This window comes from Pyrgilauda ruficollis, unplaced genomic scaffold, assembly GCF_017590135.1.
Source record: "Pyrgilauda ruficollis isolate IOZ18807 unplaced genomic scaffold, ASM1759013v1 scaffold46, whole genome shotgun sequence".
Taxonomy (NCBI): domain Eukaryota; kingdom Metazoa; phylum Chordata; class Aves; order Passeriformes; family Passeridae; genus Pyrgilauda; species Pyrgilauda ruficollis.
Genome location: NW_024526155.1, coordinates 4024020 through 4043586, shown reverse-complemented (window position 1 = coordinate 4043586; position 19567 = coordinate 4024020). Strand labels below are relative to the sequence as shown.

At 41.6% G+C, this 19567-nt stretch overlaps 1 protein-coding gene across 2 annotated transcripts in view; it reads left to right on the top strand.

Annotated features, from left to right (window-relative positions):
- Nucleotides 1-19567, top strand: part of STK4 (serine/threonine kinase 4) — a 47085-nt gene that overhangs the window by 6770 nt on the left and 20748 nt on the right. The window contains exons 6-11 of one of the 2 annotated variants that reach the window (XM_041478849.1): nt 171-338; nt 911-1048; nt 1717-1845; nt 2268-2321; nt 4111-4297; nt 16829-16986. In XM_041478849.1, coding sequence (XP_041334783.1) covers nt 171-338; nt 911-1048; nt 1717-1845; nt 2268-2321; nt 4111-4297; nt 16829-16986 — 834 coding nt within the window. The remainder of the gene's footprint in view (nt 1-170; nt 339-910; nt 1049-1716; nt 1846-2267; nt 2322-4110; nt 4298-16828; nt 16987-19567) is intronic. The other variant, XM_041478850.1, reaches the window with a different exon arrangement.

Here is a 19567-nt window from a genome sequence, read left to right as displayed (position 1 = left end):
GAGCACATTTTAATTGATCTTTGCAGACTTCTGTATTCTAGTCTTGCTGAGTCTAATAATCTGCATGCGTGCAAGATAATTAGGGTGATAATTAATGATGATTAATCATTAATGACTGTTTGTGGCTAATACAGCTGCCATTGTCTGGATCTTTATCCTTTTCTCCTCAGGACACCATGGCAAAGCGGAACACAGTCATAGGGACCCCGTTTTGGATGGCTCCAGAAGTGATTCAGGAAATTGGGTACAATTGTGTGGCAGACATCTGGTCCCTGGGGATCACAGCAATAGAAATGGCTGAAGGAAAGCCACCGTATGCAGATATTCATCCCATGAGGGTAAGGACTGTGGCCTTAAATGTATTGCTGTATGGAAAAGGTTTGATATCATAGCTGGCTGAATCATATATCAGCATGTAATCTTGTTTTTAATGTATAGAACAGGTTGTTTTCTGTCAGTTCTTTGTACTGTTGATTAAATTAAAAACAGGTCTTTGTGAAGAAGAATCTGCATGGGAATTAAAAAATCACGATCCTCTTCTGTTAAGACATAGCTGGTGCTCTGTGTTGGACATGAAGGATATTTTCATCCGGAGTATCCGAATAGTTTTTTGGATTTTTTTTTTTTTTTTTTAATGCAAGCACAAATTTTAGAGACTGAAAAATGTCAGATTGGCACTTTTGGAGCAGATAATGGCTCAGCCAGGTGTGAGCACCTAGTAGGAAAAGTCTGTTTTCCTGCTGCTTGATCCCTGTGAGCAGTTTGTGTATAATATTGGCACAAACTCCTCAGAGGCAGTGCCTGGAAAAGTCCACTGTTCTTTAGTACCAGTGAGTGTTTGGGTGTATTTATGCTGAATTGTTGGTTTTAAGCTTTGTTGTGGAAGTCTGAAATATTCTTCTGCTTTCAGGCAATTTTCATGATTCCTACCAATCCACCTCCAACATTCCGGAAGCCGGAGCTGTGGTCGGACAATTTTACAGACTTTGTGAAGCAGTGTCTTGTGAAGAGCCCGGAGCAGAGAGCCACTGCCACGCAGCTGCTGCAGGTCTGCCTTTTCTTAGGAGAGCATAAGCTCTGGGGGAGGCTTGCCCAGGCTAGGCTGTGCCTCTTGAGATGTTGGTTTCATTTCTTGCTGTTCCTGCTCACTGCAGATTTTACTTTTTAGTAACTCGTTATAAAAATTTCACACAACTTCAACTTCTCAGTTCTTCTCTAAGAACCAGTCTGACTTCAACTTCCTTTGTCTTCTCTGAGTTGTTTTTGTTGTTTTGGCTTTCAGAGTTTGTTGTTGGTTTGCTGGTTTTGTTTGGTTTGGATTTGTTGTTTTACTTTCAAATTCCCACCAGCACTGCCAAGAAAGTGTCTCTTAAAACACAAAACAGGGCAGGCTAAGTGTAAGTGGTTGCTCAGAATGTTCCAGCCATGGTAATGGTCTGTGTAATTGGTTCTTGACAGCTGAGCTAAGGAAAGAAGTAAGTAGAGCTGTGGGTAGTGAATGAGCCCAAGGTCTCACATCAGTTGTGCCCTTGGAGCTTGATCTTGTTTGGAGGGTGGAAGGTCTCCCTTCTGTGCCAAACAGAAGGACTGGATCTTTATTTTAGTAATGTTTTGAGTTAAACCTTAATTTGATTTGAAGTAGGCCATAGTAACAGTGTTTTACTGTTCTGTCCTGCTTTGGATGCAGTGCTTATTTGTTTTTAAAATATTTCTCAGCATCCATTTGTTAAAAGTGCCAAAGGAGTATCAATTCTGAGAGACCTGATTAATGAAGCAATGGACATCAAGCTGAAGCGCCAAGAGGCACAGCAGCGTGAACTCGATCAAGAGGATGAAGAAAATTCAGTGAGTATTTAATAGCAGCAGTGTGCAAAGTCCAAACTCTCCTTTCATAAGGCTTAACGGCTTCAGGTTTTGTTTTTGCAATATTTTGTCCAATTGCCAGTGGATTTGACTTAGTTCTGGAGTTTTCTGCTTTATGACTGTGTAACCTGATGCTTGGTCCCTGCTCAAGCTGTATTTGAGTGGGACAGGCAGCATGTGTGGGGTACTGTTCACCTTGTAGTGTAGCTTGAGGCTGGGCTACAGAGTGCTGTATGCAGGAGACTTGATTCATTTTCCCAGTTGGATTATATTATTTATGCAGCAGTGAGAATGTTTTCATTGTAGATTCAGGTCTTAGACTGCTCTCCTTGTACAGAATAATAATATCATCTCTGATGCACTGTGATATAAGTCTGTTGTGTTGTTTTACTGTTGTGCTTTAGAACATCCCTTATAGAAACTTTCTTCTACACAAGAGCAACCGACAGAAGCCTGAGGTGAGGGCATGGGAAGTGTTCAGGGCTTGCTGTGAATTTCAGTTTGGCTCTTTGTTTCAGTGATTACAGCATGTGGATTTGGGAAGCATGTTGAAAGCTGGTTTTTGAGCCTCTGCCTGCTTCAGCCTGAGTAAATGAAATGGGCAGCACAAGGCATTGTATGCCAGCCCTGCTCAGGGCTGACACTCCAGCAGCATGGTCCACGGTGTCTGTGCTGAACACGTTGTGCATCTGGTTTTGCAGTCTAGGACTGGGTATTTATTCAGTGTGGAAGTAACTTTATTGGTCACGTTGCCATGATGTCAATTCTATGAGTACTGTCCCTACCCTGAGTTTGTCTTTGCCATCCCTTCTTCATTCCTGACTGATCTGGGGTCACAGTGCTGAGAGGTGGTGTCTGTGTGGTGGAGTTGCGTCCTTTCTGTTGGTGTGTGTGTTTTCCTGAAGCTTCTCTACTCCGTGTCTGCTAGCAGAAAAGCTTCCCAAACACTTCCCAAGTGATGTGAAAACTTCTGATGCAGTCCTTTGTTAAATGATGTGTAGCTAACAAATTTATTACTTCCTCTCACCCACTCAACACCACACAAAATTAATTCCCCTCTGTTAACATCTTGTGTAGTTTTCTCCTCTCTTGCTATTGGTTTTGAAGTTGGGAAGTAAATTTTATAGACACTCTTGACACAACAGGTAAAATGCTGGGAGCACCAGAACATGGAGAGGTGACTTCTCTCTTTCCATGACACTGAAATGGAGTGTTACAGCTTGATGTGCAACACCTGTGTGTTTTCCTCCTAACACTAACACAGATCAGTAAAGCCATGGTCGCATAAAGAATGTGAACTTCATCCTGAGAACAAAACAGGAGCATCTCATCTAAGGTGAGATGCCCAGAAACTCTTGTGTAAACCTAGAAAGGGACTTCTGATCCTCCAGTTGGATAGCTGGTCCACATTTTGAAGAAACCAAATGGATTGTGGAAATCTTGACCCTGTTCTTCATGAAGTCCTAGTCACAATGCACGCTTAGTGAAGCACACAGCACTTGATGGAACTGCCACCTTTGGCTAACATAACTCTGCCAAGAAGTTCTTCTGCCAGAATTGGTTAGAAGAGGTTGTGTTTTCCTACAGAACCAGTCTCCTAAGCCTTGGCAGCAGTAATTCCAACTTTTGTTATTACTCCCTTTAAGTAATTTTCATTTTAAAAAGTTACCGAACTTTGATCATTTGTTTGAATCCTTTTTAAAGATTTGCAAATGTAGTTAATTTTTTTCCAGTGCTCCTGAAGTTTATATTGAGTAAAACTACCTAAATGTTAGAAATAGAAAAAAAACAGGATGAGGGGCTTCTCTTTTCATGTGCCACACACTCTCCAGACTTAGAGCTGGTGACTCCTCAGTGAGCTGTACCACTGGAGACTGGGTTAGGGTCAGAACTCAGGTTAGGTCTCAGAACTGCCTGCATGAATAGAAACACTAATGACTGATTGAGTGCTCTAATCTACTCTTACAGCCACTTCACCAGCTCAGAAATGAGGTACAACTTGCACTGAGAAGTTTCTGCTGATTATTTATCTGTTCTCTTACTTATCATGCTGGCAGAAAAGCATTCATTAATTTTCATTACCTGTTTGGAGATGACAGGGAGAGAACCAAGTGCATAAACCAAACGTTGCTTCTGTGTGTATCTGTACAAACCTCTGAATTAGTGTGACTTGCCAGTGTCCTTAAACACAGACATTCTTCATGGCACTTCATCAGTAAAATCTGTGTTTGTGGCATGTTTGAACAGGAGGAGGATGAGACGGATTCGGGCACCATGGTGAGGGCGAGTGGAGATGAAACTGGCACGATCAGAGCTGTGAACACCATGAGTGAGGGAGCCAACACCATGATAGAGCACGATGGCACCCTGGAGTCCCAGCTGGGCACAATGGTCATCAACACCGAGGAGGAAGAGGAGGAGGGCACCATGAAAAGTAAGGAAACATCTCTGACTTCTGGAATGTTACTTAAAACTTCATGTGGGCTGTGATATGTATTCTCAATCTGCTTTGATATTTTTGCTTGATTATTGTGTCTTTTGGATGTAGGGACCCAAAACTCTTAGGTCAGTGCCTTCTGAGAAGCCTTTCTAGGTTGAAGTTTCAAGCCATGCTTTGTAGTCTTGCACTTGGCATGGCTGAAGTACACAATTTCCACAAGCTTTTGTGTTAGTCAAATAAGATCTGATTCTAGCTGGTAGTTTGGGGTGGTTTTGTGTCACTTCTATTTTGTTGGTTTTGTATTTTTCACTGAATGTAGAAGGGAACTCTAACAAGGGGTTAATCACAAAAAGTGTGTTGCTTTAGAGGATGATCTGGCTGTAACCTGGCCTCTGAAAGCAGTAACTCCTCTGTTTTAGGAGTGATGCATTCAATGAAGAGACAGATTTATGAAATGACAAGTACATTACAGGCTTCCTCATGGCAGGACACACCGTGGGAGGGGTTGGCATCTCTCTGGAGTGCTGTGCTTCTTTTGTGCTACTGCAGTCACTGAGGACAGCCCAGTGAGCTGTGTTGCTGTTTGAGACATTCGAGTTGAAATCCATGCTGCCCTAAAACAGGAGAGCTTACTAAAGCCACAAGCCTTGTCAGAGGATGCAGGATTTAAAATTATGTGACTGATAGTCTATGGAAGACCTTACAGCTTGAGCTGCAAAAGGGTTGAAATGTTTCTTTGATTAAAGAAATGGCAGGGAGGGCCTTCCTAGAAAAGTATGACTACAAGAAAAGGAATTTTTCTGAATTATGGGTTTTTATAGAAATCCATTCCCACTGTTTAGTTAACCTCCCAGGCCTGAGGCAGAGGTAGTCAGGGATGACTCAGTGGCCAGCCTGGATGTTTGTTTGCTCAAGGACTGGAGAAAGTGCTGACTGAGGGCTTAGCAGTACTCAAGTATGATCATCACATGCACGGCTTGTTCTTTTGGCACTGGCGCTGCTTCCAAAGACTTCCTTGGCCATCTGATATTGAGCCTTTATCTGTTCTTCACAGGAGTTTGGAAAAATCCTTTCCTCAGGAATATCTGTGCTGAAAGCTTCTTCCCTGTCAGGGCCCTTTGAAGCTTGTGAAACAAAGTTGGGTTTGAGAGGGAGATTTCAGCAGAATCCCTTTAAAGATTTTTCCAAACTTTGATAAACATGATTGAGCACATTAAAACCCAGAGGTGTCAGTCCATGTAGCAGCTTGGGGCAGCAAAGACAATGGTGTGGTGGAACAAGGTTGGTCTAGCAAGGACATGGATGGAGGCTTAGAGCAGCAAAAATGTCATGCAAAGAAAGGGACATTTCAACAGTCTTGTATTTGTGGGATTCCCAGACCAAGGAAGGAATGATGCATCTGATTCCATGTTCTTAGAAGGCTAATTTATTACTAGATTATATTAAAGAATACTAAACTAAACTATGCTAAAGAATACAGAAAGGATACAGACAGAAGGCTAAAAGATACTAATGAATCTCGTGACTCTCTCCAGAGTCTGACACAGCTTGGCCCCAATTGGCCAATAAGTGAAAATAACTCACAGCAGAAACCAATGAAACAATCACCTGTTGGATAAACAATCTCCAACCACATTCCAAGGCAGCAAAACACAGGAGAAGTAAATGAGATAATATTGTTTTCCTTTTTCTCTGAGGCTTCTCAGCTTTCCAGGAGAAAAATCCTGGCAAAAGGGTTTTTCCAGAAAATATGACAGTGACGCAACAGTACTAAATAAACCTGGTGAAGCTGCAGGCTCTTTACTAACAGACAGCACTGGTAGTTCCTCATCCTCAGTGTGTATTGTTCCATTTCGTGGCTCACAGTGTCAGAGGTTTTGCTGTCTGGTGCTCCTGCACTCTGGAAGTAAAGCACCTCTTGAATTACCTCCCGTGTTTGACATGTGCTTATCTTCTCGCTATCTTTTTAAGGCTGCAGTGCTTGTAACTCAGAGCACCTGGTGCTGTGTGTGAAGTGCTGTTCAGAGGCTTGAGGAGATGCCTTTGGTCGTGTCCCTTCAGCAAGGACACGCTCAGGTTTGGAGCAGGGTGAGTTGCAGGGATGCAGCGATGCCTTTAGCGCAGGGCAGCTCTACCCTCAAGAGGGAGCTCCACAACAAGCTCTGGCACCTCCAGAGCCCCTGACTGCAAAGCTGAGATGTTATTTTAAACCCTCCTTAGACCCCAGGCTCCTTATAAACTGCCTGCTCCTCAGCTGCTGCTGGGCAAGGTGTTCACAGCCGGGTTGTGGCGGAGGTGCTGCAGCAGCTCTGGAGGTGTTTGGAGTCCTGGAGGGGGTGGCTGGCACAGGGACCACTCCATGCCCATGGGCTTCACACAGGGATGCCCAGTGAGCCCGCTCTGCAGGTTATAATAATGCATTTTGCAGGTTATGCTGCATTTTGCCTGCTTGTAGCTTCATTCCAGCAAATCTGATATTAATGAAATAACTTCATTGTAACACCCTTTTCTCCTCCTTTGGTGGCGTAACTCTGAACTGCTGGCTGCTGCACGGAGCACTTCTCAGGTTGTTTTGGGGATGCAAGGCAGTGTCTCTGAGCAGTTTGCCCTTTGTGAGAATTCCCTGCAGCTCCATTTTTTTAGCTTGCCATTTACATATTCATACCATTCAGTTAAATGCATTTAGCCCTAAAGCTCATCACCCTGCTGCAGAACCCTCTGGAGAAAGTGCTTTTTTGTAATCTTACATATAAATATAATAATGCTGTTTGAGAACAACTGAGTTTTAAGGAGCCTCATTGAATCATATTTTTAAAGACACCTATTTTTTTTTTTTGGCAGTTTGTCTTATGACTCACAATAGAACCTATTTTTAAGTCAATAAAAAACTTCTGGTTTGTTTTTTTACATGGCATTATAGCTTCCCTAGGTGTCCTGGGCTTTTTAACTGCAGGATTCTGAAGTTGTGTTCTAGCCATTCTTTCTAATTAAAAAAAATAAATCTGTGTCTTAACGAGTTTTTTGTTTGGTTGTATTTCTTTTTAATGTAAAAAGTGTGTAAAGTGTTGTATTTCAGTGTTTTATAGATAGGATTGTCCTAGAAATCTCAAGCAAACAACTTCCAGTAGCCTTGAAAGTGCAAATAACTTCCAGTAGACTTGAAAGTGATTCTTGCATAAATCAGTTTGTGACTTTTTAGGCTCAGAGGAATCTTAAATTCCAGTATTTTACATTGTAGGGGAAGTTTTGTTTTGCAGTCAATTGAGCCGTAATTGTGTTTGCTTAAATTCTTTCCTTTGCTTGGTTTTATTCTGGGCACTCAATATAAATAGGCATCATTAAAAATGTCACTGTGACATTCTGTTACACATTCTGAAGGCACTCAAGTGATTGCCTGAGACTGCAGATACTAAATTGTGCTGCGACACATTTTACTTCTAAATCGATTGCTGAAAGATTACTTATGGATTGCAGTTAAACTATTCCAGGAAAACTTTAAATGGAGCTGGAGAACTACAGATGAGCAATGATTTGTAATAACAGACATTTCCATCATGCTTGAGAGCTGGAATAACTTTTGAGCTGTTAATATGTCTGGAAATGTCCTTTTGAAATTTTACTATGAGAGAATATATAGTGATAGTAATCAGTGAAGCATGTTTTACTCTTTATGCTTTTCCTCTTCCTTTTTCTGCTTTACTTGCTGTACTTGTTTAGATAGTGGAATCTTGGCATGAATTTGTCTCTTTGATTTAAAGAGTGGAACATAATTTTATAATAATTTTGCCTTCCTTGAACACTGCAATACAATCAGATCCAAGTGAAATTGGATCTAGTTTGTCTAGTACTATAGTCTGCCCTGTTTTCTCTGTTAAAGTACATCTTGCCTGTTTAAGCATCAAATAATTGGTGAATTACATTGGAGAATGCAGAACTGCCAGCAGCAGTGTGAGTTGGGCTGTCTGCTGCTTGGGTTGAGATAAATGAGGAATCTGGAGACAGGGGAAGGATTGTGGCTGTGGGGTTCTTGTTCATGTGGCACACATTCAGTACAGAAAGAGACCAGAAGCTTTAATTACACTGTTGTCTCTACCTTGATAATGTAATGTGCTGGTAAAAATTCTTTAGAGTTTGTAAATGTTCAAAATAAAAAAAAAAATCCAGGCTTCATTCTCACACAGTTTGAGGTGGCTTGGGTTTTGTTGTGCTTTTACCATGCCCACACTGCTAAGCATGGTTGTGTCATTTTAAAAAAGTATTTCCCCTTTTGAGGGGGAATTGGGCTTCATTAGCAAATTAAATGAGGTAAGATGCAAACTTGGCAATTTCCTATTTGAAAAATGATTCAGAGTCAGCTTGTCATCTGGGTGGCTGTGTGAGACATCCAGTGGGTGACACTTAAACCTGAGCCAGAGAAATGTTTCTGCCAAGACTCAGGAAACATTTTTTCCCCGTGAATTAACCTGAGATTTTTCACATAAAGCAATGTAAAAATCCTGCAGCGTGAGCAGCAGAATGAGAATGGGTGGCAGAAGGATTATGTGATTGCATTAATACTGTAATTGACTAAAGTATTACTGGTGTACAGCTGAGGTAGCTATAATATCATTAGTTGTCCAGGAAAGTGCAGTGGCACGTTATCCAAATTGCTCATGCAGCTGCTGTGGAGAAAAGCTCCACATCTTGTCAGGATTTACATCATGTGTGCGTCAAAGATACTGACCAAAGTTCTTATTTTGCCTCTGGTTTTCTCCATGGACAACAACAGCTCTTTGCAGCAGCTTCCCACTACTTAGTGTTATTAATGTCCAGTGGTGCAGTCCTGTGTTTAAAGCAAATTGGTCCATTTAGTCATAATTGAACCATAAAACACTCCCAGCATTATAATGCATTTAAATAACATGCTGCTGATACAAACTCCTACATTGATTAAATTGTTCTCAAACTGTAAGAATCATCCTGCTGCCACTCTTGGGGTGTGGAGAATACAAATCTGCACAGAGAAAATGTTCCTGTTGCTTTTTGACTTTTAATAGCAGCCTTGCTGGCAAGATTGACATAAACAGTGGCCAGCAAAATTTGTTTGAGAGTATGAAGCTGTGTGAATATGCAGACAGCATTTCTGAGGGATGGGAGGTGTTGTGTGTGCTGTCATTTTGTTGTGGGGTTTTTGTTGTGTGTTTTGTTTTTTTTAATTGAGCACTGGCCCTAGTAATTGAAATACTGGCTCTGTGCAGGCTGGAGAATGAAGGGAAGTTAATCCAGGATCTAAGGGGGATGCTTGTCTACCTTTGGTTGTCCTGCACATTTGACAAAGCTTCATTGCTAAGACAAAGTAATTATCTGTTTGTCTTGTCAGAGATACTGAAATTGGAGAGAGAATATATGTGTTTAACAGAGCTATTTCTGCTGGTTTTAACAGTTTATTATTGAGCACTCCTGTATTTAGTTAGAAAGTAGGGGATTTTTTTTATTTTTATTTTTTTTCTGGACAGAAGCATTTTTCTTGGAGACGATGGGAGATGTGATTATCAGGGTCCTGAGCACTGTGCAGGAGGCAGTGTGCTTCAGGAGACAGCCAAGAGACAGAGTAGTAGTAAATCACTTAGTAAGTACATCTCTGTCCCAAGCACATTCATGCATTTGCACATACAGGCAAACTGGAGCATACCTGTCTCTTCTAAGAATAAACTCACTCCCTACTGGATCTAAATAAATCCTGAAGAAAGCCTTACTCCTAAGCAGGAACTAAGAAAAATTGTAAACTCTTAAATTCCTTCATTGCAGAAGTTCAAAACCAAATTTGTTTCTACCAGCAGATTTTCAAGCTTCGGGGGAAAAAAAATGTTCATTGCAATGTTGTTTTCTGTTCTCTCTAGATAAGCAAATGAGTTTCTGGCTTATGAATAGAAAGGGAGTTAGGAAGTGCTTGCTTGGTTCTGTGCCATCTGGGGAGCCTGAGCTCTTACCCACAGGTGCTGGATGTGAAGACTACATCCCTGCTGATGAGGTTGTTTCTCCTTAAGATTTATGAGGAGCTGAGGCAGAGGATGCAGAGTAGGAAATGTTCACTTCTTTCTGGATGCACCTTCACATCTCACTGCCTGTCACGTGCAGTGGCTGCTGGACTAAATTAGCAATTCAGGCTAATGAGACATGAGGTGACCACGGAAAATCTGTGATGGAGGAAGAAAGCTGCTCTGTATTTATAATCATGTCTGAGATTTAAAGCAGAGGAGATATAAAAGGAGGTAACCTGACCTTAAGCACCTTCAATTACTGTGAGGATTTCCTCCCCTATTTTTGGAAGGGTTCTCACTGTAGTTGTTACAGCTTTGGGTGAGTGTTGGTGCTTTTCTCCTTAGATGTCTTTCACACTTTATTCATTCATAGGTTGATTTTTATGTTCATTTAGGAGTTTCTTATTAATAGCAGAACCTGTTGGGAGTGTTTTGGTTTGATTTAATTTGAGATAGGCCATAATTACAGGGAGACTTGTCCTCATAAAGAGATAAAAAGTGTTACGTGTTCTGCTTTTAATGCAGGGAAATTTCAGCTCCTCTTGCCATGGGATGAACTTATTAACGATGGAGCAATTTTTGCTCTGGTTGAATAATTTGACATCTCTCTGCTCTGCTGCTTAAAATGACTCAGTCCTCTTCAGGCTGTACAAATTATGCTGTCCAGCTGCTAAAGTTCATCTGTGATCTCTAAAAAATAGCCTAAAGCAAAGAAAACTGCAGTTCCATTTGAAATTTAATATTAATGAAGTGTTGCTTACGCATGACCATCAGGCACTTTTTTGTGCATCCTAAGTGTGTATTTTCAGTCTTAAAGTTACATAATTGAATATAAAACAGCAGCTTGCTGAGACTAGTGAGGACTAAGGCTTAGTAGAGGTTGCAGCCTCTGAATTTTTGACAAATGCACATATATATATGAAGGATCATGTTTTAGTTCAAAATCACTAATGTAGTAATTGATCACTTCATTGTTGCTGATTTATGTCAGCTTCATTGTAAATTAATTTGTAGCATTATCTCCTGACTGTGCCCAGCCATAACTCCAGCTCCAATTTTTGTGGTATAGGGAGGAATCTAATCATTGTGACTTCAAGAACAGGTGTTTGAGTATTAAGTGTATAAACTGCCTTGAGTAAAGTGCACACAAAATGTGTTCCTGAGGTTGTCTTACTCTCCCTCTCGTGACAAGCTTTGTAACTCCAGAATATTCACTCCAGGTAGACCTTAGCAGTCCCTTTCAAGAGGAAAGAATAATAAAACAAGGATTCTTGTGATGTCAAGCTTGAGTAGAGAAGAATAATTTTAGAGAAAAGCAGAAATTTTAGTTTCATTGCTCAGCAAGCTTGTTCAGATAGATAGAAGGTTTTTGTAAATCTCTCTTTTTGAAAGCATCCTTTGAAGCTCATAAGCTTCTGAAAATTTTCAATTTTGAGAGCAAATTTGGCAAAATCAACTAAACGAGTCTTTTGATTTCTGGGGCTAGATGATAGCAAGTGATCTGGTTTCATGGATATTCTTTACTGCTGGGTATGAAAAGTAAATCTCTTGCTGGTTTGATTGACTGGGCTGTTTCTTCTTTATCATTCTGCTTTCTCTGCAGCATCATATGGAAATGCAAATGACTTGGAGGCTCTCCACCCCTTCTTTGTCATCTTTTGCTTCGTGTGAGGTGGTTTGTATGCTGCAGTCAGCCCCTAAGACTGACCTATTCCATGGTGACATTTCTGGAAAGGAGTGGGCTGTTGTTCAGTTTTTTCCTTACAAGTTGCCCTTGCTGTAGCCTGGCAGAGGAGAGGATCCAAGTGCTGGCTTCTTGCAGAGCCCTGCCTGTACCTGTCAGTTCTGTTTGGGCTGTTTGTGCTTGGAGAGGGACTGTCCCAGCCTGCACACTGCCACACTGTGCAGTTGGACATTGCTTTCCAGTGCTGAAGGATAACACAGAAATTCAAGTTTACAGGGATATTTGTTGTGCACAGCTTAGAGCATTCTCTACCTTTGGACCCACTAGTTTCATACCTTTTTCTGTTCTCAGGCACAGTAGTACTGATGTTTTTATACTTTTTAAGCATGACTTTAAAACCAGCCAACACCTGTCAGTTTTCCATGGAGGGCTTCTGCTCTTCACAGAATGCAGGCTGAGCTCTGAGCAGCCGCTCTGAACCTCCAATTCTGCAGTCAGTTGGACCAGCCCCAGCAGAGCTGTGGTGTTCCATTTGTGTAATTAATATAGCTCCTAAAAGATGACTGCATATCTAAATGATAGACCTTTAATGGCTCCAGGGAGCTCTCATGGCTCATCCTTATAAGCAACTCTTTAGATTCCAAAATAGATGTAACAGTGAAGCCTTTCTTGTCACCACGGGGTGACCTTCTCATAAAAGGCTCTTCACCACAGTTGTGATCTCACTTTCTGTCAAATGTTCATATTTTAGCCTAACCCTATAAAATTAGGAAGTTAAATGCTTTTTGGCACGGAGGCATTTGGTGCGGTGTCATCTTTCAGCAGCATCTGCTGCTGCAAATAGCAGGGATCGATTTTTGTCTTTGGCTGCTTGTTATCAAAATTTTAAAGATATAGTGGTGTGACTCTTGTGTTGAATTAATAGCAGGTCATCTTTGGAAAGATGACACTGCTGCTAAGTGCTAAGATTGACGAAAAGAAGTTTGGTTGTGCTGGAATGATAATTGATTTGGTGTAATGTCCTTCTGTCTCTGGGAACGTTTCTGTCCATCTTGCTGCATCCACACCCCTACAGAGATCATAGCAGCACCTAAAATTTCAGATATCTTAGATCTACATCACAGCTATTTCTCCTTTTATATTGCCATCTCTTTTTTTCCCCATTTTTTGGTCAGTTAGCGATCTCTGCTTTCTATCAGTTAAAAAGCAAAGCAGCACTAAGATGCAGTGTTATGTGTTGATGTGTGGAAATGTACTAAAATTGATGACTAAACGTACTTAAATGGGTGACTAAATGTATTTAAGTTGGTGACTAAATGTTGCTGGTGTTTGCAAGGCCTAGGGTGGCTGCAGGGTGAGAGGTGTCTGATGGGGGTGTGAAGAGCGTGTGCCACAGAAGCACTTGGCTGGGCAGGGAGCTCTGGTGCTCATCAGGCTGATTCCCTGTGTGCAGTTGTCCCTGGAATGGGACAAGTGCAAAGTCAGATCTGGTTGCTCCAGGCCTTGCAAAATCACTCCAGTCCCATTCTGTTGCACAACCATCCTTGCTGTGAAACTTCCTTCCCTTTGTTCAGCCGAGTTGCCCTCTGCTGCAGCTCATTTCCCCTCATCCTCTCACTGGGAGAGTGAGGAGATCACACAGAAAGTTCATTGCCCTGCACTTCAGGAGAGCAGATTTTGGCCTCTTCAGGATTAAGCTTGGTAGAGTAGCATGGGATAAATTTGTGGAGGGAAAAGGGGCTCAAAAAGCTGGTTCATATCCAAGGCTAACTTCCTCCAAGCTCAGGAGCAATGCATCCTGACCATGGGGAAGTCAGGCAAAAATGCCATGAGGCCTGCATGGATGGGCAAGGATCTCCTGGACAAACTCAGCCACAAAAAGAAAGCCTACAGAGGGTAAAAGCAAGGACAGGTAGCCTGGGAGAAATACATAGAGATTGTCCAAGCAGCTAGGGATCAGGTTAGGAAAGCTGAAACCCTGATAGAATTAAATATGGCCAGGGACATCAAGGGCAGCAAGAAAATCCTCTATAGGTACATAATTTCCCCTGTTCTTCCTTTATCACAAACAGCCCTGAGCTGGGTGGTGCACTTGGCATGCAGGAGGGAAGGGATGCCCTCCAGTGGGACCTGGGCACACTGGACAGGTGGGACTCTGCAAATCTCTTCTGCCAAGTGCAGGTACTGCCATTCTTGGTAAAACACAAGATGTGAGGACATGAGCATGGCTATTTTAACTGACTCTCTGAATTAAGCTCTGTTTTGAGTGAACAGTTTTTTAGAAAGGAAATAAGACAAGAATAAGCCAATGTCACTGGAGTGAAACATTTGCTTTCACAGTCTCTTCTGCTGCAAACACTAATCTTCAAAACAGAATACAAACATGATTTAGATTTTCTCTTTTTCTCCCCCTAGGAAGTCTGAATTATTGAGACCCAGGCTGGCTGTCAGTGAGCTGTGTATAGATTAGCCTGGCTAGTTATGAATTCCTCTCTTTCTACAAAATTAGTTGGTGTTAAACATTGCCATGATTGTCCATAATAACTTACCTCCTGCTTCAAGCAGGCTGAGCTGCAGCAGAGTACAAGGGGTGTGTTTACTTCATTCTAAATAAATGTTTTATCACTCAGCAGTAATTGGATTGTGATTGTATTTCAGTAATTATTCCCAACAGCAAAGCTGTTCTCCACTTTGCAGACGTGTTCTCTGCCTGACCTTCACGCTGCTGGTCTGAAGGTGTCTTTCTTGATCTAATTATGTATGATGAGTTTTTTAGTTTTGTTTTGTAAAAAAGGGGAACTACTGCCAGGGGTATAATAATTTGTCTTTGCTCCAGTTGTCATGGTGCAAAAGTATCAGCACTTCAGTTCATGCTTGAGCTTTTAGCTGGCCCTGGAGAGGCAGAACGATGCAGGGCTTTTTCAAAATGCATCATGACATTTAGGGCTGTGCAGAACCACACTTCTCTCAGTATCACAACCCAAGTATCCTGCCAAGATTTCTCATACTTTGTAGAAATTTGTTCTGTATTTAACCTGTCTATAGACAAATAATTTCCTAGAGTATCTTGTAGCTGACCAAGGACTTCATCCACTTCTCTGAGGTTCAGACAGTGTGCCAGGGAAGTTCTGGATCACTGGGTGGCAATTTTATATGCAAGAATAACATTCAGTGATTAAATCTTAATGAGTTTCCAGAGCAGCTAATATTTTTCCAAGAAGAAAGTGCTGCTGAACGTCCTTAGAGAGGACTGTTTTGTGACAGCCTGCCTTCTGTACAGGCTCTTGTGGGAGACTCTCTGCATTACACAGACCTTGCCAGCCCATCACAGGACATCCCCTGTGTGCCTGTTTGAAGCTCTAAACTCTTGGTTGGTTGCCTGCCTGACAGATTATATTTATTTCAAACGTATGGCATTCAGCACTGAACTTATTTCCGCAGTCCAGACTTAGGCTGTTCTGATGCCATTTTCTGCTAACTCCAGTCCTGATCCTGCTCTCTGAAAATTATGGTTTCTGCATCACCTAAAACATATGTTTCAAGGATGAGTAACTTATTCTAGAGAACCTTGTGTTACAGAGCAGAACCATTTAGTGGGTTACAGTGCTTGCTTCCATGCTGCTCACAGGTTTTGGTGATTTCATCACCAGGAGCAGGGCAGTGGCTCTGAGCTGTGAGCAGCCTTCAGCTGTGCCTGCAGCTCTCATGCTCCTGTGCTGCAGCCCTGTTAAAGCACATTTGTGCAAGCCTGCCTCTTAGTTTGGACTGAAACTCCTAAGGAATTAGCTGTGCTGAAACTCAGGATAGCCCAGTTTAAGTGTGCACAGCCTGGGCAGCATCTGGTGCTGGACTGGTTGCACTACTGAAGAAATCTTCCCTTGGAGAAGCCTTGTAACCTTGACTTGCTGTGAAGTTAAATTTCATGTTTTCTTCCTGTTTTGGCTTTTTTTGTTGCTGTCTGTGTTGGGAATTAGCATTTCCATCCTCTCACATTTCATCACTTCCTTCCTTATTGTGCTGTCATCACCCTACAAATGAAGCCACCCTCCCATTTCTTATTACCCCAAGTTTCTTAATTACAGCCTAGAACTGAATGGTTAATCTGTATATTTGGCTTGTTTGAGTCTAAGTCTAAGCCTTTCTTCTACTAAGAAAGTTGGTTCAGAAGAGCTAATTTACAAAAGAAAAACTAGGACAGTAAACTTGAACACCTACTGACTATTTATTAAAAGAAAAAAAGAAAAGTTTTCCAAGCTAAATAAGCTTTTCTACCCAAACAATATAGAAAAGTTGACTGCTTCTACCCAAGGCAAATTTAGTGATATTTATAAGGTGTTTGTGGTCTTTGAAAGCCTCATTTTTGTCCTGTTCTGTTCACAAACGTAAAGGTGAGTTTCTTGTTGAGCAGCACTGTTTATTTCTGAAGCTTGCTTCTCTCGCAGTGCACGGAGCCCGGCTGGGATGGAGGAGCCCAGCCTGTCTGGCCAGCAGCTGCTCACTCAGGCATTCAGGGTGTGAGCTGGGGTACCTGGAGAGTGCTGGCAGGGATGGATTGCAGGTCTAGAGGCCAAGGCCTCCAGCACTGTGATCACCTCTGTGCTGGGCTTTCAGCTCTCCTGCTCCACTTTTCTCTCTCTGCCGTCAGTTTTATGATGGAAAAGCTGCTGAAAAAATAGTATTTTAGCAAGTACTTTAGCAGTGCTGTGTGATTTAGTGTGTGCTAAAAAAAAATAAAATCACTTCTGGGTATGATGTAGGGCTGTATAACCAAAATTGTATTTTTCAAAACAACTATTTTTTTCTTATTTTTAATATTTCCAGGGAGGGATGAAACAATGCAGCCAGCCAGACCATCATTCCTTGAATATTTTGAACAGAAGGAGAAGGAGAATCAAATCAATAGCTTTGGGAAGAATGTTTCTGGCCAGACAAAAAATTCATCTGATTGGAAAGTACCACAGGATGGAGACTACGAATTTGTAAGTCTATACTTTGAAATTCAATCAATGTGACAATCTTTAAGAATTTTAGTCAGCTGCCATGGGATTATTTCTTGTTTTGACAGACTAATGGAAACTTGAGGAGGTTCTAATTGCTAATGCATTTGGATGGGGCATTTTGAAAAACTCGTTTTCTTTATGTATTTCTCAGTAATCATAGCCAGTCATTATCTGTAAACGTTCCTTGTTTAAAAGCAAACAAAGGAACAAAAAAGCCTGAGGACATGAAGGTATAAGCTGTCTTTAGTTCTCCATTATGCATTTAAAATTTAAAAAAAATAATTCCAGATGGCAGTTGGAAAATGCAAATCCTCAGTGTTCAGTGTTTGACAAAGAACAGTGTTAGAACTATTAAATTTCCTTGTTTTTCTCAAGCTTTGGTACTGGATTTTGTTTTATTATACAAACATCAAGCTTGTCTTCATTTCTCATTTCAAATCCTTATTTTCATTCTTCCTTCCTAAGGCTGACGTGCTCAGAAGTTTCAGGAACTTTTCAGAAGTTCAAAGAAAGACCTATTATTCATAAATTTAATTTAAATTTTTTGTGTGTCTGTGAGGATGTACAATTCCATGTTTGATTTCAAAAAGCCAGAAGATGCTGAGCATTGTTCCCTCCTCATTTTTCCGCAGTGATCTTTCACTGTGAGCACTTTGTGCCCTTTCAGTGCCTGCTCGTGCTGCCCGTGGTTCAGGTGTCACTCTGGCAGTGGCTGGTGAAATTCACTCCCCAAACTGTGCAAAGCAAATTCCCTCTGCTCTTCACAACTCGAGGAGATGCCTCCCTTCAAGGCTGAAATAACAACTGGAGCTTTTCATTCTCTTTCTGTAGATTGTATAGATTTACTGCTGTTATTTTGTTGTCTTTGCTCCTGCTTTTCTTATTTTCTTGTTCAGGCTGCAAAGAATGGCTGAGGGGACCTCCTGCATTCCCTCCCTCGTAGCCCTTTGCATTATCATCTTTGTTATCTTTGGTCTCAAGGCATAAAACCACTGCATAAATGCGTTTTGTGCAAAAATAACCCTCCAGCTGCCTGTGTCTCACAGGGCCTGGGCCCAACACACGATTCCAGTTGAGTCAGATACTTCATTTATCTCATTCACCTCCTGCTGTACCTTAATTGAATGATAAACAATTGTTTTTTAATGAGTGGCATTTCCCAGGAGACACGAGCTGCTTCGGAGGATCTTCAGAGTCTTTTGTAGTCTGCAGAGGATGGCCCAGGGGGAAGCTTGCTGTAATTATTGTACTTTCTGATTTGGTTGCTAACGAGTTTGGCAGTGTGTTTCCCCTGGGTGGGATGGGCACCCTGGGAGCTGCAGGTGCAGGGCACACCAGCCAGCACCAGCAGAGCTCGCTGCCTTGCCAGCAGGCAGCACCCACAAATATTTTTAGAACGTGAAAAGCAACTCCTGTGGCATGTGTGACCCTGTTTACTGATTTCCATTAGCACTGCAGTATTGCCACGTGCGCAGATTCCCACTGTGCTGGAAGCCATAGAAGTGAGCAATAAATTGGCCTTTGGGTCACCTTTGTGAAGGAATTTGTAGAAATTTCACTTCCCAGCTCTGTGTGTTTCTCTAGTGCAGTTGTGTATGAATGCACCAGCCTGCCTTGCATATAAATTTTGGAATTTATATGCTTTTTTATTTTTCCCTGTAGGATGAGAAAATGGCTTGAAAGCAGCCTTAATAAACAACGTGGGTGTTTTTATTGCCCTTATCTGAGGGTTAGTACAAGCTCACGTTGTATAATGTAGTCAAAGACTTAAAATCATGTATTTTTCCCATTTGGCTAAAAGTTGCTTGATTTGGTGAATATCTATGGGTAAAAGTCATGCTTATTAATGATTTATTAATTGAAAGCATCAATGTAATAAGCACTGTGGAACAATAAAAAAAAGGCATTCATCAGTTGTATCCGGTACATCTGCCCTAGACTGCCTGCAGCTATAATTTCTGCATTGCCAAAGTAGGCAGGTTTGAGCAGCCTTTTTCTACAGTTTGCAGCATTCCAAGTAGAGATGAGATCAGTGAGATGCCAGGTAAATCTTTGTTCCTCTGGGCCTTAAGAAATGATTGAAATATTATTGCTTTCTGCTACTGCAGACTAGATAAATTTGCCTTCTCTTCTCTTCTGTATTCCTCTGCCTCCTGTGTGGGTAGCACCTGGAGTCTCCTGTCTTCCAAAACAAAAAAAAAAAGCAATATTAAATTACAAAAGATTTTTGCTCTTTTTTTTGCCTGTGGCAAAACCATTTGACCTTTTCTTGACTAACACAGTTGTTCTGAAGCAGGCAAATAAGACACTATTTATATCACAATGGCAATGTCACATTAGATGAGGGTTGGATTGAGTCAACCCCATCCACTGCAGAGCTGAAAACCCAGAGATCCTCTTCTGAAAGGTGATGAACTCCATTCCTGCTAACTGGGGTGCTCTGGTTGTGGTCAGAGATGGCATAAATCCAGAGTATTTCCAGAAAAGTATTTCCAGCCTTGGATTTCTGAGGTGGAAGTTGTTATTAAATGGTTAGGCAGTGCCTGATGCTGTTAATGTT